Source organism: Callithrix jacchus, chromosome 5 (assembly GCF_049354715.1).
Source record: "Callithrix jacchus isolate 240 chromosome 5, calJac240_pri, whole genome shotgun sequence".
Classification (NCBI taxonomy): Eukaryota; Metazoa; Chordata; class Mammalia; order Primates; family Cebidae; genus Callithrix; species Callithrix jacchus.
Window position 1 is genome coordinate 120,984,181 of NC_133506.1, and position 25,583 is coordinate 121,009,763.

A 25,583-nucleotide genomic window follows, 5' to 3' on the forward strand; every position below is an offset into this window, starting at 1 on the left:
TCAATTCAGACAGATCAAAACCATTTTTGGCCAAGTGCAGGGGCTCACACTGTACTCCTGGCACTTTGGGAGGCTGAGGTAGGAGGATCTCTTGAACCCGGGTGTTCAAGGCCAGCCTGGGCAACATAGTGATATCCCCATCTCTATTTAAAAAAAAAAAAAAGATGATTTCCTTTCTCCCTGGGTGGGACCATTTGATTTTTCGAGGGGCCTAGTTCCCCCAACACCCTCTACAAGCCCAAATCCAGTAGGAGAATGCAATCTTCCCTGAATATACAGACTCCAGAGCTGTGGTGTGAAATAGCAGATCTCACCCTCAGGAAATCCAGGGATATGATGATGAGTTGAGGCCTTTGGAGGTAGAACCCTGCACCCTGGATGAAATAAATCTCTTACCAGAGAAACCTGCAATAGCTCCCTTGTGCATTCCTTGGTGCTGTGATCGGCTCCGGTTAGACTTTCTTGAACTATAATCCAAAATCTTGCTGACACTGAGTTATTGGATTTCAGAGCTGGCCTAGTCTTGTTGGGTAACTGCAACTGGTGTGCCCTGATTGCTTTGATAGTGACCCTGCCTGTGTGCTACAAGCTGCAATTTGATGCCATAGAGCGATTCATGCTGACTTGTGGTCTAGTAGCAAGGTTCCGTCTTGGCCAACTCTGGATCTTTCTGGTTCGATGCTGATTTTGTGCCTCCGTTTATGTGCTCAACTCTGCCTGTGCCCCTGTGGATGCATTATAAGTCTCCCTATCCCTGATGGGACTCTTGGTCAACTCAAGACAGACTGCTTTCCTTCTCTGAAGGGAAAATGCAGGCACAGAGAAACCAAATGATTTGTTTAGAGAAGCAGAGAGCTAGAAATTTAGTTGGGCCAGAATTAGAAACTTCCGATCACACTGCATCTAAAATATAGTAATTAACAAGACTTCATTCTTAAATAAAATGTTGCTTTAATAAAATACTGCACATAGGTATTTTTCTTTTCAAAGATGTTATGAGCAGGATGGTTGTTTTGAATGATAATGTATGGTATACTATATAATTAGTAGCAAAAACAAGGACTTTCAAATAAATAGGCTTCCGCTCTTTTTTTTTTTTTTTTTTTTGAGGATACTCTGCAAATCAGCTGAGATTGAAAAACAGGCAAGGAGGGCTGGGTGCAGTGGCTCATGCCTATAATCCTAGCACCTTGGGGGGCCTGAGGCGGGCGGATCACTTGAGGTCAGGGGTTTGAGACCAGCCTGGCCAACATGACGCAATCCCATCTCCACTAAAAGTATAAAAATTAGCCTGGCATGGTGGTGCACATTGGTAGTTCCAGCTACTGGGGAGGCTGAGGCATGAGAATCGCTTGAATCAGGAGGACGAGGTTGCCTTGAGCCAAGATCGTGCCACTGCTCTCCAGCCTGGGTGATAGAGTGAAACTCCCTCAAAAAAAGGAAAGAAGAAAAACAAGCAAGAAGGAGTTGGCTAGCTAGGCATAGTGTCTTGCACCCGTAGTCCCAGCTACACGGGAGGCTACGGTATGGTGGGAGGATCGCTTGAGCCCAGGAGTTCAGAGCAGCCTGAGCAACATAGTGAGACCCTGTCTCAAAAAAAAAAAAGAGAGAGAGAGAGAAGGCGTTGACTTTTCCTCTAAGAATGTGCTCTTGGTTGGCTTGGGATAGAGAAAGGAGTCATATTTACCCTCTACACTGGAGTGACCTTCTGAGAGAGGAATCCTGGCCCTCTCCTTGTCATTTTGCCCAAGATTTCAGAGTTGAATCGAAACATACAAAAGTACCACCAGAGTCGCCCTCTAGCCATCTGAAGATCCAGCAGGGTGGATGTGGAGCCAGTAGAAAAATCTGTGAAAAGCAGGGCTGGGCTTACAAGGAGGAAGATGTGATGTGATAGAGGAGATGTCAGCTATACCTGAATGTTCTGACCTAGTACAATGTCTGGGTCACTCCAGCCATTCAGAAATCCAGGGAAATACGATGACCATGTATACACAGTAAAAAAAATACTAGAAGCAGAATGACCTCACCAACCACCTATTAATTATACTTCAGCTGCGCCCCGTTACTGAGTGCATTATTATATAATTAAAGCCATTTAGACATGGCTTAACCTAGCATTTGCCCGATAAACCACATACTAAAAACTCCTTCTTATGCAGTCTTCTTTTCCTATCAGCTTCAGTGCTCCTTTCTGCTTTTCTTGGTAAAGATGAGCACAGGTAGAAAATTCTCATTGAGGATCTCCAGCCTGGGCTTGTGAGCTGGCCCTACCTGGAAGTCTTGCTTTTGTATATCTGACAAAAGAACAAGGGAAAAATCCAGAACAACCCAACTTCTAGCATCAAGTCTTTCTCAACAGCTTCATTAGCTTTTCAATACCAATATGATTAGGATGGTAAAAGGGGGAGAGGACCATGTGAGCTGACAGCACCTCTGGCCTCAACATGGGCTGGCAGAAGACCTTTCAAAGATAAAATGGGCTGTTCCAGTGGGAGTGAGCTCCCCACCTCTGAGAGTATTCAAGTAGAGAGGGGAGGACCCCTGGCAGGAAACTTGCATGTGGTGGGAGGGTGTATGTGATATGGCACTTCCATCTGAAAGAGGCTGGAGTCACACATGGGAATAAGCCAGGCTACCCTCCAATCTGCTGTCTGTGATTTAATTCCACAATGGCAGAATGGATGGCATGTCACTTGCTCCAAATACTGACGGCCATTGCTTCAGATACTAGTTCCCTTCAATTCCTGGCACAGTTGTTGACTTTAAATACTGAAGACTCCACATCCCTTACAAAGACTTCTTGTGCGGCTGGCCCAGGACCTGGGCGAGGCAGTAGGGGATGACACTGACGGATGCCAGGGGCACTGTCGCACTTTTGCAGAAGGACAAGATGTAGAAGACTAGCTCAACTTGGGCGGGGGGTTTCAAGGAGTCAAAGAGGTGCAGGAGGACAAGGGAGGCTACAATGCAGCTGAGGCGGAATGGGAGCCACTTGCTGAGTTTGCTCTTGCAGCTCTCCCTGTACATCCTGGAGTTGAGAGCCAGCCCCAGGCCAAAGAGCGTGCCCATGTTCTTGAGGAGGCTGGCAAAGGGTGTGGTGTCAATGTGGATCCATTCTGGCCGCTCACACCACCTCTGGGCTTTCTCCATAGTCCACAGGAGGTCTACACCCAGCCCCTTGAGCAGCAGATAAAATCCAACGGCGAAGCTCAACAGGAAGAAGGTAACGAGGAAATATCTCTTGAGGCTGGCATTATAGATGCCATGGATGTGGCTGAAAGTTTCTGCAACTGCAATTCCTGAGTGGAAGAAATAATGACTGTGAGAGGCAGGAAGGATCTGGGACCTTTGCTAAAGGTGGGTTTGGAGCTATGGGTGACATGCCATCCATTTGTGGAATTAAATGTCTGTTGCTATGAAATTAAATCACAGGTGGCAGATTAGAGGGTCGCCTGGCTTATTCCCATGTGTGACTCCAGCCTGCCCTCAGTATAGACTCTTTCAGATGAAAATGTCATATCACACACATCCTCACACCATAGGCAGGTTTCCTACCCAGAGGTCCTCCTATATCTGCTTGAATCTTCTCAGAGGTAGGGAGCTCACTCCCACTAGAATAGTCCATTTTATCTTTGAATGGCAATGATTGCTGACTGGTTCTTCCTTGTGCTGTGTGAAATTGGTCCCCCTCTAATACTATCTATTTTTCTCAATTCTTTCTGCAGGAATTAGTAAGTGGTGAATCTAGTCCCTCTGCTACACATTTGAACACAGTTACTTTCTTCAACCTAAACATGCCCAGGTTTTCCATGTGATGTGGCTTCCGGGCTCCTCCTCAAACATGGAACCCAGTACTAAACGCTGTGTTACTTTTGTGATTACCATGAAACCATTATCTCCCTTGTTCTCAGCATTCTTCTTTGAATGCTGCTGCATTCTGCTCTTTCAAATCTCCAGGGAAGAAATGCCACAATTTTTTAAGGTCTTTTTTTTCTTTTGAGATGGAGTTTTGGTCTTGTCACCCAGGCTGGAGTGCAATGGCACAATCTCAGCTCACCGCAACTTCCACATCCTGGGTTCAAGAGTTTCTTCTGCCTCAGTCTCCTGAGTAGCTAGGATTGCAGGCATGAGCCACCATGCCCAGTTAATTTTGTATTTTTAGTAGAGACGGGGTTTCTCCATGTTGGTCAGGCCAGTCTCAAACTCTCAACCTCAGGTGATCTGCCCACTTTGGCCTCCCACAGTACTGGGATTACAAGTGTGAGCCACTGCACCTGGCTTGTTAAGGTTGGTCTTATAGTCCAGTGCCTCCCACAAAGTCTATCCTTTCTTCCTACCTTCCTTCCTTCCTTTTCTTTCTTTCTGAGATGGAGTCTTGCTCTGTCACCAGGGCTGGAGTGCAGTGGCGTGATCTTGTCTCACTGCAACCTCCGCCTCCTGGGTTCAAGCAATTCTCCTGCCTAAGCCTCCCCAGTAGCTAGGACTGCAGGTATACACCACCATGCCTGGCTAATTTTTGTAATTTTAGTAGAGACAGGGTTTCTCTGTGTTAGCCAGGATGGTCTTAATCTCCTGACCTTGTGATCCCCCCGCTTCAGCCTCCCAAAGTGCTGGAATTACGGGCGTGAGCCACCGCGCCTGGCCAAAATCTTTATGTTTAACCTAAATCTTGTCTTGTCCTTGTTAACTGGATCTAAGAAAACACAGATGTTTAAGATCTCTATGAAAGAGATCAACTGCAGATACCTATTTGGTTTGCAAATGAATGCATTGAAATAAAGAGCTTTCCTAGGACACCATGTTAACTTGTTAAATTCGGCAGATTCCCTGAAAAGTAAATTAGGGCTTGTTGAAGATAAGTAAGAAATAAAGATTGTAAAAAGCTCTGACATGTCAAGCCAGTTCAACTTGGTGAGTTAATCTGATGTATGGTAACTTCTGCATAATTCATTCTGTAGATCTGGGCACTCCTCTAGAAATTAATCATTTCAAGTTGCTTATCCTTGACTTTCAACCCAAAGAAATGCTAACAGTACTGATTACACACAGGACATGGCTGGAATGCTGGGATTTTGTTCTGAGTAGAGGAAGAAATGGACTAGGGTTAGTGGGAGGAGGAAGGGAGTCAGATCAGCTGATACCTGACAGGACTCCGGCGACAACTTGATGAGGAAAATGAGCAGCAAGGTAGATTCGTGACAGACAGACGTTCAGCTGCACGGCCCAGAATCCCAACCACAAAATGAAATTCAGGCACCTGCAGTGGAAGAGGCGATCGTAACGAAGGCAGGTGCAGCTGCTTCAGCAAAGAAAATAGCCCCGGCAGGAATGTTGGAGCCTGGCAAACTTACATACTCTCAGTGGAATTTTTGTAAATTGAAGCCGGTACTCAAAAGCCCAAAGACGCCTGCTGGGGGCTGGGTGCAGTGGCTTAGCCCCATAACTCCAATACATTGGGAGGCCGAGGTGAGAGGATCACTTGAGACCAGAAGTTAGAGACCAGTCTGGGCAATGTAGCAAGACCCCCATCTCATTAAAATTGGCTGGGCACAGTGGCTCATGCTTGTAATTCCAGCACTTTGGGAGGCCAAGGTGGGTAGCTCACTTGAGGTCAGGAGTTTGAGACCAGCCTGATCAACAGGTGAAACCCTGTCTCTAGTAAAAAAAAAAAAAAAAAAATACAAAATTAGCCAGGTGTGTTAACACACATCTGTAATCCCAGCTACTTGGGAGGCTGAGGCAGGAGAATTGCTTGAACCCAGGAGGTTGCAGTGAGCTGAGAGCTTGCTATTGCACTCCAGCCTTGGCAACAAGAGCGAAACTTCGTCTCAACAACAACAAAACTAAAATAAAAAGCGGTAAAATAAAAACAAAATAAGGCTGGGTGCAGTGGCTCACGCCTGTAATCCCAGCACTTTGGGAGGCTGACGTGGCGGATCACCTGAGGTCAGGAGTACGAGACCAGCGTGGCCAACATGGTGAAACCTCATCTCTACAAAAGATACGAAAATTAGCCGGGTGTGGTGGCACGTGCCTGTAATCTCAGCTACTTGAGAGGCTGAGGCAGGAGAATCACTTGAACCTGGGAGTTGGAGGTTGTACCATTACACTCCAGCCTGGGCAACAAGAGCAAAACTCCATCTCAAAAAAAAAAAGAAAAAAGATGGTTTGCACTGCGGCCACACATTGAATTCCCTGTAGCAGGAATGTCTTCTGTTTCTCTGGTTATTTTAACCTGGATGGGTGACTCTATGATTGGTGCAGACATGGGTTTTTATTTCAGCCCTGCTGCTACCTCACTACCTGATCTTTTAACTCCCTTCATGGTGTCGGGCCTTGTTTCCTTATCTGTAAAACAAGAGATTGCACTATTGGATCCCTTTCAGCCCAAACATTCTGTGACTCTGAGGCTTACCCTTAACCAAACTGCCACAACTCTAATCAGTGCCTGCTTGAGGAGTGGGAAGGGCTAGGGGAATGTGAGAAAGAGCACATTGTGTGCCAGCTACAGAGAGAGCTGTCTCCTGCCCTCCACCGCCTACACCCCAGTGGTGAGTTCTCACTGAAATCTGTAGGTTGGCTTTTTCTTTCCCCGGAAGATGGAGAGAATAGATGTGACCATCACGTAGTATACGCCTGCTGTACCCATGGCATGGCCAGAGGGGCTCCCTAAAGGGCAGGAAAGAAAATAAAGGTGAAAAGGCCTTCATTTGGGAGACTGCCAGGGGGCATCATCTATCCAGCCACGCAGCCATCCACCCATCTACCCATTCATCCATCCATTCACCCCCCATCCATCCACCCATCTTACAATTCATTTATTATCCATAACTCATTTATTTAACAAATACCCATCTACTATGCACCAAGCATTATGCAAGGCTCCGGGAAAACAATGGTGAGCAAAGCGAGAGAGGGTCCCTGTTCTTGCAGTTAAATACAGTCTGGAGATTACACAAAGAACCAGCATACTGGGTGTACGGTGCCCTCCACATCTCCTCCTTTTCTCCTAGCACACTCTGTTCTAGCTACACTGGCCTCATTGTTTTCCTTTAAACACACCAAATACCTTCCCACCTCGGGGCTTCTGCATTGCTATCCTCTCTGGGCAGATGGCTCTTCACAGCTCTTCTGCCAGAAACTTACTTTCTCTTATCCCTTAAGACTTAAGTCAGATCTCACTTTCTCAATGAGTCTTTCTCTGCTATTTAACCCTGCATGCAACTGGTTCCTTTTTTTTTTCAAGAGACGGGGTCTTGCTCTGTCTCCCAGGCTGCAATGATCATAGTGGCATGATCAAAGCTCACTGCAGCCTCTACCACCTGGGCTCAAGCAGTCCTCCCGCCTCTGCCTGCTGAGTACCTGGGACCATAGGTGCACACCATCAAACCCAGCAAATTTTTATTTTTTATTTTTTTGCCAGGCTGGTTTTGAACTCCTGGGCTCAAGCAATTCTCCCACCCTTGGCCTCCCAAAATGTTGGGATTATAAGTGTGAGCCACCATGCCCAGCCTGGTTCCTATCCCATTCTTAATTCCTCTACCCTGAGCGACAGAGGGTCCTGAGATGTGCCACCCACACCTCCCTCCTGAACTGCAGGACTTATTTCGTAGCTGTTGAGAGTGTGGTGGCAGATGACTCTCTGCTCTGAGCCTTCTCCAGGCATTGTTCTGGGCTAAAGAGAGTCACCTTGATCAAGGTTATGCTCTCCCTGGGGTCTGATTCCCTTGACCCAACTCTGAAGAGCCATCCCCGGCTTCAGAGCTCCCTGTGGGGTTGGATGAGGCAGACTCACAACCGGACCTCTCCCGCCATGTTGGTTCCTGTTCCTTCCCTTCTACAAGTATAGTTCCCCAGAGTATGGAAACTCCTGCAGTGAATCTCCATTTCAGCCTGCTTTCCAGGGAACCCCATAGATAAATAAAGGCTTTCTTCCCTCCCTTCCTTCCTCCCTCCCTCCCTTCTTCCCTTGAACACTAATTATATACTTTGGGTAATTCATTTAAACTTTCTGGACCTTAACTACTCCACCTAAGGAGCAGAGATAGTAATTTGCTTTCGTAAAGACAGAGGACTAAATCAAATAACCTCTTTTTTTTTTTTTTGAGATGGAGTTTTGCTCTTGTTACCCAGGCTGGAGTGCAATGGCGCGATCTCGGCTCACCGCAACCTCCTCCTCCTGGGTTCACGCAATTCTCCTGCCTCAGCCTCCTGAGTAGCTGGGATTACAGGCACGTGCCACCATGCCCAGCTAATTTTTTGTATTTTTAGTAGAGATGGGGTTTCACCATGTTGACCAAGATGGTCTCAATCTTTTGACTTCGTGATCCACCCGCCTCGTCCTCCCAAAGTGCTGGGATTACGGGCGTGAGCCACCGCGCGTGGCCCAAATAACCTCTTAAAGCCCCTTTCAACTTTCCAGTTTGTGCCTCTGTTAATTTCAGGGACAAATTCATCCTTGACAATAAGCTATTATGATGAAAGCAAACATCTTTCTACCAAAGATATTTTGTCCTTCTTTCCTTCTCCTTTTTTTTCTTTTTGCCTATAAACAATCATTTTCTAATATCCTATATATGTTTTTCTTTCTTTTTTTTTTTCTCATTTGGAGTCTCACTCTTTTGCCCAGGCTGGAGTACAATGGTGTGATCTTGGCTCACTGCCTCCCAGATTCAAGTGATTCTCCTGCCTCAGTCTCCTGAGTAGCTGGGATTACAGGCATGTGCCAGGATGCCCAGCTAATTTTTGTATTTTTAGTAGAGACAGAGTTTTGCCATGTTGGCCAGGCTGGTCTGAAACTCCTGAACTCAAGCGGTCCACACGTCTTGGCCTCCCAAAGAGCTGGGATTACAGGCATGAGCCACTGCACCTGGCCTATCCTATATATTAATAGTTTACTCTTTTTTTTTTTTGAGACAGTCTCATTCTGTCATTCAGGCTGGAGTGCAGTGGCACAATCTCAGCTTACTGCAACCTCTGACTCCCAGGTTCAAGCGATTCTCCTCCCTCAGCCTCCCGAGGAGCTGAGACTACAGCTATGCACCACCATGCCCGGCCAATTTTTGTATTTTCAGTAGAGACAGAATTTCTCCATGTTCGCCAGACTGGTCTTGAACTCCCAACCTCAGGTGATCTACCTGCCTTGGCTTCCCAAAGTGCTGGGATTATAGGCGCCTGGCCTAGTTCACTTATTTATTATGATTTTTGTATATTTCACCTTCTCTATTCACATTTCAGCTCCACAAGGGCAGGGATCTTTGTGTCTGTGTTGTTCACTGACAGAGGCATCCCTAGCACATAGAACAGGGTATAGCGCTCAGTACGTGCTTGATAAGTAACAGCTGAATGCGTGAATATGCTCTGAGATGAATGAGTGGTCTGTGAGAGCGAATAACTAAGGGATCTTCCCCAGTTTTGAGGCAGGGAAAGGGTTCTCTGAGGAAGAGATGCTAGTACCTTAGAGGATACTAGTTTTAGAAGGAAGCTTAGACCTTAGGGTGAGGGAGGCGGCTTCCTATTACACACTGAAAATGAAATCTATCATTTGAGTTGACAGTACCCATCTGGCTATGACTAATATAATGTAGGCACGGCGAGGGATTGGATGGTCAGCTTAGGAGGGCACATCCAGTGGGCCAGGCCATTGGGACGGACCCCCAGGACTCAGGCTTCTGCCCTCTCCTTTCTCAGGACACAGGGCTGCAAGGCGGTGACTCTCATAAGCTCTTTGCCTCTGGGTGCCCATGCCTCTCCGGACTCCATCCAGGTTCTGTAACAGGCAGATTTCCAATGCCATTGTGCTATTCAGGAAAACATTGCTGAAGTGAATTAATTTGTGCAAATTGTAGAGCATGATAAAAGTACAAAGGAATAGCCCTCCTCGTGTTCCCTCAAGGTCAGTTTAATCCATAACAGATGAACGAGGTCCACCCAGCCTCCATCTCTACAGGGGCTGGGATGCTCACCTGGCCCAGTCTCACAGGTGACAGGGAACTGCTTTATCAGTGGCACGGAGGTGTTGCTGTAGTAGTCAGTGTCCAAAACCCACCAGTACGGACGCTGGCCGAAGAGAATCCTGCGGAAAAACAGAACCAGTTTCTGGGGTTACTGAATGAATGCTTTGGCCCAAAGCCCACACCTTCAAGAAAAGCATAGCTTGAGAAGGATTTCACATGTTGCCTGTAGATGGGAGAACTGGGTGGCTGGGGAGAAGTGTGAGAGGGAGATGTTTTATGACACGTATTTATGTATGTAACTTTTGCATTTTGAACTGTTTGACTGTATTATCTTTTTTTTTTTTGAGACAGGATTTGGCTTTGTAACCCAGCCTGGAGTGCAGTGGCACAATTTCGGTTCATTGCAACCTCTACCTCCTGGGCTCCTCCCACCTCAGCCTCCTGAGTAGCTGAGATTATAGGTGCGTGCCACCACATCCAGCTAATTTTCATATTTTTAGTAGAGATGGGGTTTCACCATGTTGCCCAGGCTCGTCTCGATCTTTTGAGCCCAGACAATCCTCCCACCTTGGCCTCCCAAAGTGCTGGGATTACAGGCGTGAGCCACCTCGCCTCACCATATGATTTATTTAAACACAAATAATGAAGCCCAAGATTCTGAACTCTGGCCAGGCATGGTGGCTCACACCTGTATTCCCAGCACTTTGGGAGGCCAAGGTGGGAGGATTGCCTGAGCGCAGGAGATTGAGACCAGCCAGGGCAACATGGTGAAACCCTGTCTCTATAAAAAATATAAAGAATTAACCAGGTGTGGTGGTGCATGATTGTAATCCCAGCTACTTAGGAGGCTAAGGCAGGAGAATCGCTTGAACCTGAGCAGTGGAGGTTGCAGTGAGCCAAGATTGTGCCACTGCACTCCAGGCTGGGAGACAGAGCAAGACTCTGTCCAAAAAACAAAAAAAAAGAAAAAAAATAATCTTGAAATCCATATAATGGCAGCTATGTGACTTTTTTTTTCTTTACCTCCAGAAGTATTTGCCCTGGAACTACAGTTTTCAACTTGGACGTGCATATACCATGGGTTCCCTCTTCTTTCTTCAGGCCTCAGGGAATCTTGCATTTCCTCTGACATCAAAGAATGCTCTCTATCCCCTAGGACAAGCCCCTCCAGGAAACATGGCCTGCATTTCCATCAGAATTGCTCTCTGTAAGGATATATAGAGCTTCAGATGCTTGTTCTGTATCCTCTCTGCTTTGAAACAGAGTATCTTAGACAAACCACTTTCCCTTTAAACTTACTAGATACATTTTTCACTGTGGAAACAGATGTCAAGTGTCAGTCAGGATGCCTTTTTTCCCTTGTGATGGAGGAATAGTGATTTCTCACCGAAATCAGGGAGAGCCACTAACTCTGACCCCTACCAACCCAGAGAGATTGCATGGTTCTTCAATGGAGATCAGATGTTGGAATAACACTTCATCTTTTCTTTCTTTCTTTCTTTCTTTCTTTCTTTCTTTCTTTCTTTCTTTCTTTCTTTCTTTCTTTCTTTTCTTTCTTTCTTTCGAGATGGGAGTCTTGTTCTGTTGCCAGGCTGGAGTGCAGTGGCACAATCTCAGCTCACTGCAACTTCCAACTCCCTGGTTCAAGCTATTCTCCTGCCTCACACTCCCGAGCAGCTGGGATTACAGGCACATGCCACCATGCCCAGTTAATTTTTGTATTTTTTGTTTCTTTTTTTAGTAAAGATGGGGTTTCACCATGTTGGCCGGGATGGTCTCTATCTCCTGACCTCCTGATCCGCCGCCTCGGCCTCCCAAAATGCTGGGATTACAGGCGTGAGCCACGACGCCTGGCCAACACTTCATCTTTTTATTTTTCAGAATTAAGCTGCTGAAGGAGACACTGCAAACAAAATTTAGTAGCTTTTTCAACAGTGGTTTCAGGAATCTCATCAATCTGCCTGGGGCTCCAGAAACTAATATATTTTTTTCCCCCTACACTGAAGGACTTTAATTGTTATAGTAAAAGAATATTAGAGCTAGAAGAGATATTAAGAATTGCCTGATCAGAGGTTGCAGTGAGCCGAGACCGTGCCATTGCACTCCAGCATGGGCAACAAGAGTGAAACTCAGCTCCCCCCGCCGCCGCCTCCCCCCCCGCCCTCCCCCCCCACCCGACACCTGTGTGAGCTACCCAGCACTTTCGGAGGCTGATGCAGGCAGATCAACTGAGGTCAGGAGAGACCAGCCTGGCCAACATAGTGAAACCTTGTCTGTACTAAAAATACAAAAATTAGCTGGGCATGATGGCGAGTGCCTGTAATTCCAGCTATTTGGGAGGCTGAGACATGAGAATTGCTTGAACCTGGGAGGCGGAGGTTGCAGTGAGCCAAGATCACACCATTGCACTCCAACCTGGGTGACAGAGCAAGATTCTGTCTCAATAAATAAATAAATAAAAATTGCCTGATGACCAGCCTGGGCAACATAGTGAGACCCTGTCTCTCAAAAAAAAAAAAATCATTAGCTGAGCAGGCTGGATGCAGTTGCTCATGCCTGTAATCCCAGCACTTTGGGAGGTCAGGAAATCGAGACCATTCTAGCTAACATGGTGAAACCCCATGTGTACTAAAAGTACAAAAATTAGCCAGGCATGGTGGCATGTGCCTGTAGTCCCAGCTACTTGGGAAGCTGAGGCAGGAAAATCACTTGAACCTGGTAGAATGAGACTCCGTCTCAAAAAAAAAAAAAAAAAATTAGCTAGGCATGGTGGTGTGCACCTGCAGTCCTAGCTACTTGGAAGGCTGAGGAGAGGGACAGCTTGAGCCCTGGTGTTTGAGGCTGCAGTGAGCTAAGATTATGCCTGCTACTGTATTCCAACTTGGGTGACAGAGCAGGACCTCGTTTTGAATGATCAAACAAAAAAGAATCAGCTGGTGGTAGGTAGTTTTGAGGATGGTAAAAATCTTAGAGGGCAGCTGATCCCCTTCATTTTCTAGATGAGGACATAGAGGCCAAACCAGTAGTGTGCTAGAGTCCTCTGGAGCTGGCCAAGAAGAGTCAATGATTAAATATTAAGAAATTTTGCAAGCAGGAACCAACCGTAGCTTGAAAGTGGCCATAATACAAAAATTAGCCAGGCGTGGTGGCAGGCATCTGTAATCCCAGCTACTCCAGAGGCTGAGGTAGAAGAATTGCTTGAGTCTGGGAGGTGGATATTGCAGTGAGCCAATTTGCGCCATTGCACTCCAGCCTGGGGGACAGAGTGAGACTTCGTCTCAAACAAACAAGCAAAAAGAAAGTGGCCATAATGGGAATGTTTGCATGGTAGAAACTGGCAAATCAGCACTGGATGTAACATAATTCTTCTTCTTCTTCTTCTTTTTTGTCTCGCTCTGTTGCCAGGCTGGAGTGCAGTGGCGCAATCTCAGCTCACTGCAACCTCTGCCTCCTGGGTTCAAGCGATTCCCCTGCCTCAGCCTCCCAAGTAGCTGGGATAACAGGCATGCATCACCACACCCTGCCTATAACATAGTTCTTAAGAGCATTGCCTCAGAAGCCAGCCTGCCAGCCTGGGCTTCCATCCTGGCTCAGCATATACTAACCACGTTGGCCTAATCATTTAACTCAGCACCTTGGTCTCTGCATCTACTGTTTCTGTAAATAGTAGCAACTCTTTCACAGAAAAGCACATAGCCCAAGGCCTGGCACACACTAAGTGTTTAATAAATGTTAACCCTGATTATTATTAAGCTGCCAGAGATAACCTATTTGTAGATTATAAAACAGAAACTCAGAGAATTGATGACTTGCCAAGGACATGTAGCCCAGTTCCCAGGCTAACTTTTCATTACCCTACAAAACAGGCTTTTGAATCACCTGTGTGTTTCCTTTTTTCATATAGCAAACATCATCCATCTTTTTTCTTTTTTTTTGCAACAGGGTCTTATTCTGTTGCCCAGGCTGGAGTGCAGTGGCTCAATCTCAGCTCACTGCAACCTCCTCTGCCTCTCACCTCAGTCTCTTGAGTAGCTGGGACTACAGGTGCATGCCATCATGCCCAGCTATTTTTCCTAATGTTTTTGTAGAGATGGAATTTCGCCATGTTGCCCAGGCTGGTCTTGAACTCCTGGGCTGACAGGATTTTGCCCACTTTGGCTTTCCAAAGTGCTGGGATTACAGGATTGAGCCACCATGCCGTGCCCCATACATCGATCTTTATTTTACCTATTCTGCTTCATAGTAATAAAACTCTTTGCTCAAAGTCTATATAACTCAGACTTATCAGGAAATTCAACTGTCATACCCTTTAACCCATATGAAATTGGCTTTCCTGTATTTTTAAGTCACTGGTAGGATTTTTTTCTGTCTTCCCTCTTTATGTAGGTGATCCAAAATCAGAGAGAGGGATTGGGAGTATGAGTAGCCCGTGGCTTCCTGAATAGCTTGGGAAAAGCAACTTCTGATGGACAGACATTTCCAGAGTGAATGCCAGCCTCTTTCCTTGCTGATCTCCTCTCTATAGGTTCTTACCACTTAAAGACGAGGTTGAGCCAGTCTCCAATCACAGCTACCCAGAGGAGTTTAATGCCCACAGCTTCTTGAAGATGGAACCAGATGGGGAAGAGGACATAGAAGGCATTTCTGAGGTCTGCGATCACAGACACCAAGATGAACCAGTCCTGGGAGTCTTGGTAATTCACCTGGAGGTAGCGTGTTGACTGGATCCCAAAGTCATGGAGAACATTCATTCCTTCCTCCATCCTCATTTCCTTGGCACCTCAGGAAGCCGTCAGCAGAGCCCTTGCACTTTTTCCAGGCTTGGTGGTGATTGCTCTGCTATCACTCTGTGCCTTGCCCCTGTTTTATATGCCCTGTATCCAGTATTCAGGTCAACCCAGCCCTGATCTTTGGACTCAAAAACCACTTTTGTCTAAAATATATTGATCAAAGGTGCATCATCAGTAGGTTGATGCAAACGTGTTCAGGATGATTTACGTGAAATAGAAAACAGGTGAAAACAGGCACACAAAAACAGCCTGATCGGCCATGTACTCAGCAGGGCAAATGATTAACTTTGGCATGCTTCTTGGCAGTGCAAGGGGCTGCCCTCCTGGTCCCCGAAACCAGGCCAGAGACAGGACAGAGTCTATCTCCACCATGATTCTTGCAAAGATGTCAGATTTTCTATGTCTGCAATAGCACTTATTTGAGGACAAAGAAAAATCTTGGCTCTCCAGCTACTCAAGTTTTAAGTTTCTAATTTTAAAATTAGAAAGCTCTGGCTGGTTGTGGTGGCTCACATCCGTAATCCCAGCAGTTTGGGAGGCTGAGGTGGGAGAATCCCTTGAAGCCAGGAGTTGGAGCCCCGCCTGGGCAACAAAGCAAAACCCTCATCTCTATGCAAAAATTAAAAAACAAATTTTGGGCCGGGTGTGGTGGCTGACACCTGTAATCCCAGCACTTTGGGAGGCCGAGGTGGGCAGATCATGAAGCCAGGAGTTCAAGACCAGCCTGGCCAACATGGTGAAACCCTGTCTCTACTAAAAATACAAAAATTACCTGGACATGGTAATGTGCTTCTGTAGTCCCAGCTATTTGGGAGGCTGAGGCAGGAAGATTGCTGAGGCAGGAGTTGAAGGCTGAAGTGAGGTATGGTCCTGCCACTGCACTCTAGCCTGGGCAACTGAGCAAGACCCCTGTCTCTAAAAAAACAAAACAAAAGAAAAACAACAAATAAAATATAGTAACTTCTATTGTATTAGGGACTGCCATCTTGCTGGTGTTTCCTTAACTGTATTAGAGTGTCCGGTCTGCCTCTGATTTGGGAGATCAACCCCCTTCCTGATATTGGCTTCCCATCTCTTAGGGCCAGAAAGTAGTCATCTTTGAATGCAGTGATTAATTCATTTAATGACCTTAAAGTTACAGCCCTTGGTGGTGGTGGTGGTGTTTTTGAGACAGAGTCTTGCTCTGTGGCAAGGCGCCAGGCTGGAGTGCGGTGATGCAATTTCAGCTCACTGCAGTCTCCACCTCCTGGGTTCAAGCCATTCTCCTGCCTCAGCCTCCTGAGTATCTGGGACTACAGGCGTGCGCCACCACACCCAGCTAATTTTTGTATTTTTTAGTAGAGATGGGGTTTCACCGTGTTGGGTAGGATGGTCTCAATCTCTTGAGCTTGTGATCTGCCCACCTCAGTCTCCCAAAGTACTGAGATTACAGGTGTGAGCCACCTCACCCGGCCTGGTTTTTTTGTTTTGTTTTGTTTTAAATGTTCTTTCTTTTTTTTTTTTTTTTTTGAGACAGGGTCTCTCTGTGTCACCCATAATATGGAGTGCAGTGGCATAATCAAGGCTCACTGCAGCCTCAACCTCCTGGGCCCACATGATCCTCCTACCTCAGCCTCCTGAGTAGCTAGGATCACAGGCACATGCCATCATGCCCAGCTAATTTGTGTGTCTTTTGTAGAGATGAGATTTTACTATGTTGCCCAGGCTGGTCTTGAACTCCTGAGCTCAAGCCATCTGCCAGCCTTGGCTTCTCAAAGCTCTCGGATTACAGGTGTGAACCACTATGCTTGGTCAAGTATTTTAACTCATAAGTTTAAGCAATAGAATGAATGTATAGTCATATTGTACAACAATATGATGAATATCTGGTTCTAAATAAGCATACCAGCAAATTGGTTACTGAAGACTTAAAAGAGTTTGAAACTTTCAGTTAATTTTGAAAAAGGGCTTCTGTATCTTGAGCTTTCTTGTATATATTGTATATGCACAAAAGAAAGCTCAAGATGCATTATCTGTGTGTATGTGTGCATACTATACATCAGCTCGCAAACAGCAGAGCAACCAAAACCCTCACACTTGGGTCATGGAGGACTGTGAAAGGAATCAGGGAACGAATTAGGTAATGAATTCATGTATTTTTAAAAAATAGGGCTATTTAGTCATGCTTCATATCACTATTATTTATTTATTTGTTTATTTTTCTAGAGACAGGGTCTCACCACGCTGCCCAGACTGGTCTCAGATTCCTGGCTTCAGGTGATCCTCCCGCCTCAACTTTGCAGTGTTGGGATTACAGGCAGGAACCGCTGCCTCCAAATTCACTCATTTTTGAGAATAAGAGCTAGGGGGAATAATGCGTTTAAAAACCTGCCTGAATTTTCCATCATGAAGTCTATATTGACATCTAAGGGGTAGCTCGGGACAGAGAAAAGAAACTCAGACCTAATGAATCTGTGGCAAAGGTTAACAGCATTCCATGCTGGAAATGATTAAAACATCCTCCAGGAGGTATGACCTGGAGTCTCCTCTCCACCCCACCAAGGGCTCCCACCCAGCTCATGCTGACTCCAGTTGCCCTTGACCGCGTGGTTTCTGCTGGTCCAAGCAACATTCTCCTGCCACATCTAACCTCGGAGAGCAGGTAATGTGGTGGTGACTGGCGGGGGGGTGGGGGTGCAAAGAAAGCCCATGTGTGGCAGTGTTGGGGCGTGGGGTGTATGTGATTTGCACTGTCAGGACGGCTAAGCCACAGGTAGGAAGCCTCTCTCTATCCAGGTAAGCCTCTATTGTGGAGTGACTATTGCAGTGACCTCTGGGATTAGAGTTTCTATGGTCTGAGATGAGGCAAAGTGAGTCTAAAAAAATATCCAAAGGCCACCGTCTGGGTCGTGGCAGGGCAGCTAGGAGCTAGGGTCTCTGAGTCAGGAGGGGTTCTATCATGTGCTCAGCATATGGGGAGCCAGTGGAGGGCCTTATTTTCTGAGGAGCCTCAGGGAGAATGCCCCTGTGGATAAGGAGTTCATAAGTGACAGAGCTGGCATCCCACTCTGGGCATCCAGGGGCAGTGGGAGTCTTCCCAGCAGGTGCCTGCCAGGCAGGGGGACCCTCTGTGTCAGAGAAACCTCATAGTCATGAGATGACGAGCAAGTCCTCACCTGTCTACCTTCCAGCCCTTTTCTGCTTCCTCCAGCATGTTTTTATCTGTGGGAAAACAGGTGAGGCCCCAACAGACCTGAGCTTGTTAGAAAGCTGACTGCATCGAGATGCTGTGGATTCTCAAAGGTCCTATGGCTATAGGAGGTGAGTGGCTAGAAGTTTTGCTGAGAATCCATTCATTGATCTGTTTATTTATTTGAGATAGGGGTCTCACTCTGTTGCCCAGGCTGGAGTGCAGTGGCACCATCACAGCTCACTGCAGCCTCAACCTCCCAGGCTTCAGGGATCCTCTTGCCTCAGCCTCTGGGTAGCTGGTACTACAGGCACATACCACCAAACCCGGCTAATGTTTTATTTTTTGTGCAGATGGAGGTCTCACTATGTTGCTCAAACTGGTCTTGAACTCCAGGCCTCAGATGATCCTCCTGCCTTGGCCTCCCAAAATGCTGGGATTACAGATATGAGCAACAGTGCCCTGCAGAATCCACTCATATAAAGAACTATCTTCAGAGAGGGCTTCCTGCCATCTCCCTCTAACTCTTGTTATTTTCCCTTTTCAAGATTGCTCTAGTTTAATTCAACAACACTTCCTGGGCAAAGCACCATGCCTGACTCTCTGAGGAATTAAAAGTTAAATCCCAGGCCAGGCATGGTGGCTCACAACTGTAAACCCAGCACTTTGGGAAACTACAGTGGGCAGATCACCTGAGGTCAAGAGTTCAAGACCAGCCTGGCTAACAAGGCAAAACCTCGTTTCTACTAAAAATATGAAAATTAGCTGGGTGTGGTGGTAGCCACCTGCAGTCCCAGCTACTCAGGAGACTGAGGCAGGAGAATCACTTAAACCCGGGAGGCAGAGGTTGCAGTGAGTAGAGATCGCACCACTGCACTCCAACCTCGGTGACAGAGAAAGACTCCATCTCAAAAAAAAAAAAAAAGTTAAATCCCAGCTGTCCTCCAGGACCTTGGCTGTTTAGTGGGACAGGGTGGCCTGACATTTACAAAACTATGTAACCTGGAGGAGTCTTATGTGGGTGACAAGGTACAAGTTGGCTGAAAAATCACTAACATAAGGCAGATTGATTAACAGGAGAAAAGGCATACAAATGTATTTAACATGTATACATGGGAGGCTTCAGAATGAAGATCCAACTTCCCAATGAGGTATGGAAGCTTATCTACCATCTTGAGGTTACAGAAAGAACGGGGGCTTGGATTCTCACAAAAACAGGTTATGGGAGTGGAGGAGAAAAAGAATTCTATCAGAGGGCAGAGGGAGAAAGATTGAATCCAGGAACAGAAGTTAACTTGTAAATAGTTCTCCCTGGATTTTAAATGATCCTCAGAGACAGCCACTATCTTGAAAAAGAGTCTGTTGAGACCCATTTTATGGTTAGATTTTTGGACTTCTTTCCTGTAATAGATAATAGGATAAAGGAAGAAGAAGAAAAGTTGCTTTTGTGTGTCAGTCCGATTTTTTTTTTTTTTTTTTGAGATGGAGTTTAGAGTTTTGCTCTTGTTGCCCGGGCTGGAGTGCAGTGACACGATTTTGGCTCACTGCAACCTCTGCCTCCTGGGTTCAAGCAATTCTCTTGCCTCAGCCTCCCCAGTAGCTGGGATTACAGACGCATGCCACCATGTCCGGCTAAATTTTTTATTTTTAGGAGAGATGGGGTTTCACCATGTTGGCCAGACTGGTCTTGAACTTCTGACTTCAGGTGATCCACCTGCCTTGGCCTCCCAAAGTGCTGGGATTATAGGCTTGAGCCACCATGCCCAACCAGTCCTATTTTCTTTTTTTTTTTTTTTTTTGAGGCAGAGTCTCACTCTGTCACCAGGCGCCAGGCTGGAGTGCAGTGGTGCGATCTTGGCTCACTGCAACCTCCACCTTCTGGGTTCAAGCAATTCTCCTGTCTCAGCCTCCCAAGTAGCTGGGACTACAGGCGCGCACCACCATGCCTGGCTAATTTTTGTATTTTAGTGGCCAACATGGTGAAACCCCATCTCTATAAAAAAATATAAAAATTAGCCCGGTGCAATGGTAGGAGCCTATAATCCCAACTACTCAGGAGGCTGAGGTGGGAGGATCACTTGAACTGGGATGTACAGTGAGCCGTGATCGGGCCGCTGCACTCCTGCCAGAGCAACAGAGCAACGTCCTGTCACAAACAAAGGACTTCTTGTACTGGGGAGCCATAGTTTGGGGTGAAATATTTTGATTTCCTTTGTAGAAATATCAGTAAGTTGGAAAACATCATCCTCAGCAAACTGACACAAGAACAGAAAATGAAACACCGCATATTCTCACTCATAGGTGGGTGATGAAAAATGAGAACACATGGACACAGAAAGGGGAGTACTAAACACTGGGGTCTATTGGGGGGAAAAGGGGAGGGCCAGTGGGAGGGGGAGGTGGGGAGGGATAGCCTGGGGAGAAAAGCCAAATGTGGGTGAAGGGGAGAAGAAAAGAAAGCACACTGCCATGTGTGTACCTACGCAACTGTCTTGCATGCTCTGCTCATGTACCCCAAAACCTATAATCCAATAAAAAATTAAAAAAAAAAAAAAAGAAATATCAGTAAGTTCCCTATTATTTTATCCTCAGTGGAGAAGATGGTTAATCCCCGCTGGGAAAATGGCCAGCCGAGTTGGGGAAGGAATGAGGATGGAAAATTATTCAGGCTCATGTTTGGTAGGTGCCCAAGCATGCCACTCCTTAGGCATTTCCCCCACAACTAGAAATCCGGAGGCTTTGGATCTGGAGAACATGAAGGAAAGGTGCCAGGGAGTACAGTCTGGTTGGCTGATAAATAAGGGCAGCTGGGTCCAGGGCCCTGGCACCTTCTCCCAGGCCAGGGTTGACTCATTCACTCAAACAAGTTTATTTGCAGATGAGAACGCAAAGAGGAAAAAGGAGCTGTAACTTACCACACACCTCATCCAAAAATTGCATTTACTCCCAGAAAGAAAGTCTGATTTTACCTGAAGCCGAATCTTCTATTCTGGGTAGGGGCTCTGGAAATGGTTCTTTTTTGTTGAGACAGGGTCTTACGCTGTTGCCCAGGCTGGAGTGCAGTGGTCCCATAATGGCTCACTGCAGTCTCAACATCCTGGGTCTCAAGTGATCCTCCCAGCTCAGCCTCTCCAGTAGCTGAGGCCCATGTCACCATGCCTGGCTAATTTTTTGTATTTTTTGTAGAAACAGGGTTTCACTTTGTTGCCCAGGCTTGTCTGTAACTCCTGGGCTCAAGCGTCCTCTTGTGTCAGCCTCCCAAAGTGTTGGGGTTATAGGCATGAGCCCCTGTGCCTGGCCTAGAATCGATGTTGTCTACATACTATAGATGGTATTCAAAACCTAGCTCCAACTGGGCCCGGTGGCACGTGTCTGTAGTCCCAGCTACTTGGGAGGCTGAAGTGGGAGGATCGCTTGAGCCCAGGAGTTCTGGGCTGTAGTGCGCTATGCCGATCTGGTGTCCACGCTAAGTTCTGCATCAATATGGTGACCTCCTGGGAGCGGGGACCACCAGGTTGCCTAAGGAGGGATGAACTGGCCCAGGTTGGAAACGGAGCAGGTCAAAACTCCCGTGCTAATCAGTAGTGGGATCATGCCTGTGAATAGCCACTGCACTCCAGCCTGGGCAACATAGCAAGACCCTGTCTCTTTGAAATAAATTATAACCTCCCCACAGAAAAAAAAAAACCTAGCTCTAGTCCACAGCTTAATCCAAGCAGCAGGATAGATTCCTCTGAAGGGTTACAGCCCAAACTGCAAAATGTACAGTTTTATTATTTTTTAATTACTTTTCTTTTGTATACTTTTCTTTCACCTACCAAGTGATCAGTGGAGGAAGTGTTTCACGGTGGACTTGGGAAACTGGCCAGCTCAACACTCACCTTCTAAGTGAGTGACCCAGTTTATGTTTTAGAAAAACATGTTGAGAAAAACAGGTGGAGGGAGAGGTGGGTTAATTATTGTTTGCCAGTGCAAAGGGCTGTCTTCTCTCTGGCACAGTGAGAAAGTTCAGCTTCAGGACCTTGAACTGTGCCTCTGCTGACCAGGTAGGGGAAGCATGCAGCATGTCTCAGGATGGCTGCACATTTTGTCCACAGAAGAAAACCTGAAGGCATTTGCTGCATTGTAAACAGTTCAGAACAACCCACTCGATACCTTCCCCCTGCAATCATCCCAGGGCCTGCCTTCTTCCAAAGTCATATGAGTCACCAGAACCTTTACTGGAAGCACGGCCTGCCCTTCCTCTCCTCCTCCCTCTTCCTTAGCCCCCTTTCCCAAAAGAAGCTGTTGTTCCCTCCAGGAAGTAACCTGTTTCCACAAACATTCAACCAGTTCCCTCACAAACAGATGGTAGACTCTTCTCCTGTTCATTTTTTTTTTTTTTGAGACAGAGTCTTGCTCTGTCACCCAGGCTGCAGTGCAGTGGTACGATCTCAGCTCACTGCAACCTCCGCCTTCCAGGCTCCAGCAATTGCCCTGCCTCAGCCTGTAATTGAAGAGCCTGTAACTGAAATTACAGGCTCACACCACCATACCCGGTTAATTTTTTGTATTTTTAGCAGAGACTGGGGTTTCACCATGTTGGCCAGGCTGGTCTCAAACTCCTGACCTCAAGTGATCCACCCGCCTCAGCCTCCCAAAGTGTTGGGATTACAGGCGTGAGCCACCGTGCCCAGCCTCTTCTCCCATTCTTAATCAACCCTTTGCAGTGCCAAACCACCTTTGCAGTTAGAAAACATTTTTGTTGGCCAGGTGCAGTGGCTCATGCCTGTAGTCCCAGCACTTTGGGAGGGGGAAGGATCACAAGGTCAGGCAAGTTGAGACTAGCCTGACCAACATAGTGAAACCCCATCTCCACTAAAAATGAAAACAAAAATTAGCCGGGTGTGATAGCACACACTTGTAATCTCAGCTACTCAAGAGGCTGAGGCAGGAGAATCGCTTGAACTTGGGAGGTGGAGGTTGCAGTGAGCTGAGAGTGCGCCACTGCACTCTAGCCTGGGCGACAGAGATTCCGTCTTAAAAAAAAAAAAAGAAAGCATTTTTGCTGTCAAATTTCATTCTTTCTGCCAGGAGTTAAACTTTGTTGGTGGCGCACTACAGAGGCAGAGGCAAGGGAAGGAAGCCTGCAAAAGTGTGGTCAGGACTATTTTTAAAAGGCTGACTTTCCCCTTGGTCCTGATCTGTATCCCAGAGGGAAAGAAGGGCTATTTGAGGAGAGAAGGGAAGTGTGACTTGACCTAAGCCCAAACTGCTGTCCCTCCTTGCTTCAATCCAAGGATTCTTTGGAAGCATTGAGACCGACTAAAAAAGGAGGGAAGAAAAACCAGGTCATCAATTGCACATCCCCTGCTCAGGCTGGGAGAGAGGCTGGGACTGGTGGGTAGGAGGTGGGCAGGGGGCAGAAGGTACTTCTTCTTTTTTCTTAGAAGACAAGCAGAAACACTCTTGGGCTATGCGCAGTGTCTCCCACCAGTAATCCCAGGATTTGGGAGGCCGAGGCAGATGGATCACCTGAGGTTGGGAGTTTGAGAACAGTCTGACCAACACGGAGAAACCCCCGTCTCTACTAAAATTACAAAATTAGCCAGGCGTGGTGGTGCATGCCTGTAATTCCAGCTACTCAGGAGGCTGAGGCAGAATCACTTGAACCCAGGAGGTGGAGGTTGTGGTGAGCCGAGATTTTGCCATTGCACTCCAGCCTGGGCAACAGAGTGAAACTGTCTCAAAAAAAAAAAAAAAAAAACACTCTCAAGGATCCCACAGGCAGCCCAGAAAACCATCCCTTCCTCATGGTCATCACCAGCGTTTTAAAAATAAATAAAATGAAAGAGCTGTGCAACCTTGGCCAAGTCACTGGAGTCTCTGGGTTTTGCTTTTGGCAACTGTAAAATAAGACCCAGGGACTCTCACCCTCCATTCAGCTTTGATATTCTGAGTGGTGGCAGTCCTTTGAACGAAGCTCCAATGAAGGGATGCCTGGCTTTGAATTATCTAACAGAAGTAAAAGATTAATGATTCCCAGAAAAAAAAGATAAATGTGGTCATATTTTAAAAATTAAAATATTTGCTTTCTTTCTTTCTTTTTTTTGAGACAGGGTCTCTCTCTGTTGCCCAGGCTTGAGTGCAGTGGCGAGATCTCAGCTCACTGCAACCTCTGCCTTTTGGGTTCAAGCAACTCTCCTGCCTCAGCCTCCTGAGTAGTTGGGATTACAGGCAGGTGCCACCAGGCCCAGCAAATTTTTTGTATTTTTAGTAGAGATAGGGTTTTGCCATGTTGCCCAGGCTGGTCTCGAACTTCTGAGCTTAGATCATCCAACCACCTTGGCCTCCCAAAGTGCTGGGATTGCAGGTGTGAGCCACTGTGCCTGGCCTCTTTATTTATTTATTTAGAGTCAGGGTCTTGCTCTGTTGCCCAGGCTGAAGTGCAGTAGCATGATCTCAGCTGACTGCAACCTCCTCCTCCCTGGTTCAAGCAATTCTTGTGCCTCAGTCACTAGAGTAGCTGGGATTACAGGCATACGCCACCATGGCCCGACTAATTTTGGGGTTTGTTTTTTTTTTAGTAGAGATGAGGTTTCACCGTTTTGGTCAGGCTGATCTCGAACTCCCAACCTCAAGTGATCTACCTGCCTCAGGCTCCCAAAGTTCTGGGATTACAGGTGTGAACCCAAAATATTTTCAAAAGTAACTCACTCACATTGTTAAAAAAAATTGGAGTTTGAAAGGGTATTCTGTGAAGCCAGTCTTCCTCCTACCCCTGATTCCTTCTAAACACCAGGGCAGCCTGACCTGAGAAGCACGAGTCAGAGAAGCCCCCAGCATTCTCCAGTGAAAGCGCCCCGCACAGAACCTGCTGCAATCCAGACTGGAGTCTTCCCTTCTATGCTCTTCCATTCCCTTGTTTCCTTCCCCTGCACCCCCACCGGCCATGCAGTACTTCAATCAACTCTTTCTTTATGAGCTGGGGAAATTCCATCCCAACCGAAACGCCGGTGTTGTACAGTCAGTTATTAGTCCTCCCCTCTTCCCGAGCCAGCTGGGAGAGATAATTAGGAAATTAGTAGTCTTGGCCCCTTGAACCCACACCATACCCGCTCTGAGAGTTCTCAGATGAGGACCTTGACTCAGAGAAGGGAAGAGGTGAGGCCCAGAATTGTCATGAAAACAAACAGTGAGGCTCCTAGGTCTATGGGCCTGGGGGTGGCTATGGAGCTATTCTGGGCTGTGAAAACACAGCAGTGTTCTGCTAGCAAGTAAACAGACGCCTGTCCTGACAGCATCTGTCTCCCTGACGGTGCCTGATCTCCAGCCAGCAGGCCACAGAGACAGGGAGAGGCGCAGGGAGAGTCTAGCGTGCCTCCCTTCTTTAGGGTGGAAGGGAACAGCAGTATTTGTTTTATTTTTAACATTTCATTCACTCTAGTGGGTGGAAAGACAGGCCAGCACCAGGGTCATGTAAGTCCAGGGGATCTCTCCAGCCTTGCATCCCAGAGAGCAGAATGCCTGGTGCTCCCTCCTCAAAGCCTGGGGACTGCAGTGGCACAGGGAGGATGGCACAGGGACTTCAGCAGCACAGAGACCAAAACTGCAGCGGCACAGGGAGGATGAGCATGGGCTCTGCACAAGGATGACGTGGAAATTCGTGAAGCATTCCAATAAAAA

At 46.9% G+C, this 25,583-nt stretch overlaps 1 protein-coding gene, 1 long non-coding RNA gene and 1 other non-coding gene across 5 annotated transcripts; 2 read left to right on the forward strand and 1 right to left on the reverse strand.

Annotated features, from left to right (window-relative positions):
• Nucleotides 1-934: 934 nt before the first annotated feature.
• G6PC1 (glucose-6-phosphatase catalytic subunit 1) lies at nt 935-14,800 on the reverse strand. 3 transcript variants are annotated; one of them, XM_008996672.5, is made up of 5 exons: nt 14,663-14,800; nt 9,969-10,078; nt 6,567-6,672; nt 5,145-5,260; nt 935-3,302 (listed from the first exon to the last, which is right to left on the reverse strand). In XM_008996672.5, the coding sequence occupies exons 1-5, from the start codon at nt 14,704-14,706 to the stop codon at nt 2,791-2,793; spliced, it is 888 nt and encodes a 295-aa protein (XP_008994920.3). In that variant the 5' UTR covers nt 14,707-14,800; the 3' UTR covers nt 935-2,790. The 3 variants fall into 3 exon arrangements, with proteins under 3 accessions (XP_008994920.3, XP_008994921.1, XP_002748054.3); XM_008996673.5 differs by having other exon boundaries at nt 6,567-6,600; nt 9,974-10,078; nt 14,493-14,800; XM_002748008.7 differs by having other exon boundaries at nt 14,493-14,800.
• A 2,467-nt stretch (nt 14,801-17,267) lies between these two features.
• Nucleotides 17,268-20,478, forward strand: LOC128932170 (uncharacterized). Its single transcript, XR_008481658.2, has 3 exons — nt 17,268-17,390; nt 17,965-18,049; nt 20,137-20,478. It is a non-coding gene; the product is annotated as an uncharacterized LOC128932170 (long non-coding RNA).
• A 5,002-nt stretch (nt 20,479-25,480) lies between these two features.
• LOC118154305 (U6 spliceosomal RNA) lies at nt 25,481-25,583 on the forward strand. Its single transcript, XR_004744176.1, has one exon. It is a non-coding gene; the product is annotated as a U6 spliceosomal RNA (small nuclear RNA).

What these genes read in the sequence shown, in the direction of transcription:
- G6PC1 (XM_002748008.7), bottom strand. Translation starts at nt 14,728, where the DNA reads ATGAGGATGGAGGAAGGAATGAATGTTCTCCATGACTTTGGGATCCAG. An exon ending in CTCAACCTCGTCTTTAAGTG is followed by an intron (nt 10,079 to 14,492) that starts GTAAGAACCTAT and finishes GTTTTTCCGCAG; the next exon opens with GATTCTCTTCGGCCAGCGTC. An exon ending in CACCTGTGAGACTGGGCCAG is followed by an intron (nt 6,673 to 9,968) that starts GTGAGCATCCCA and finishes CCTGCCCTTTAG; the next exon opens with GGAGCCCCTCTGGCCATGCC.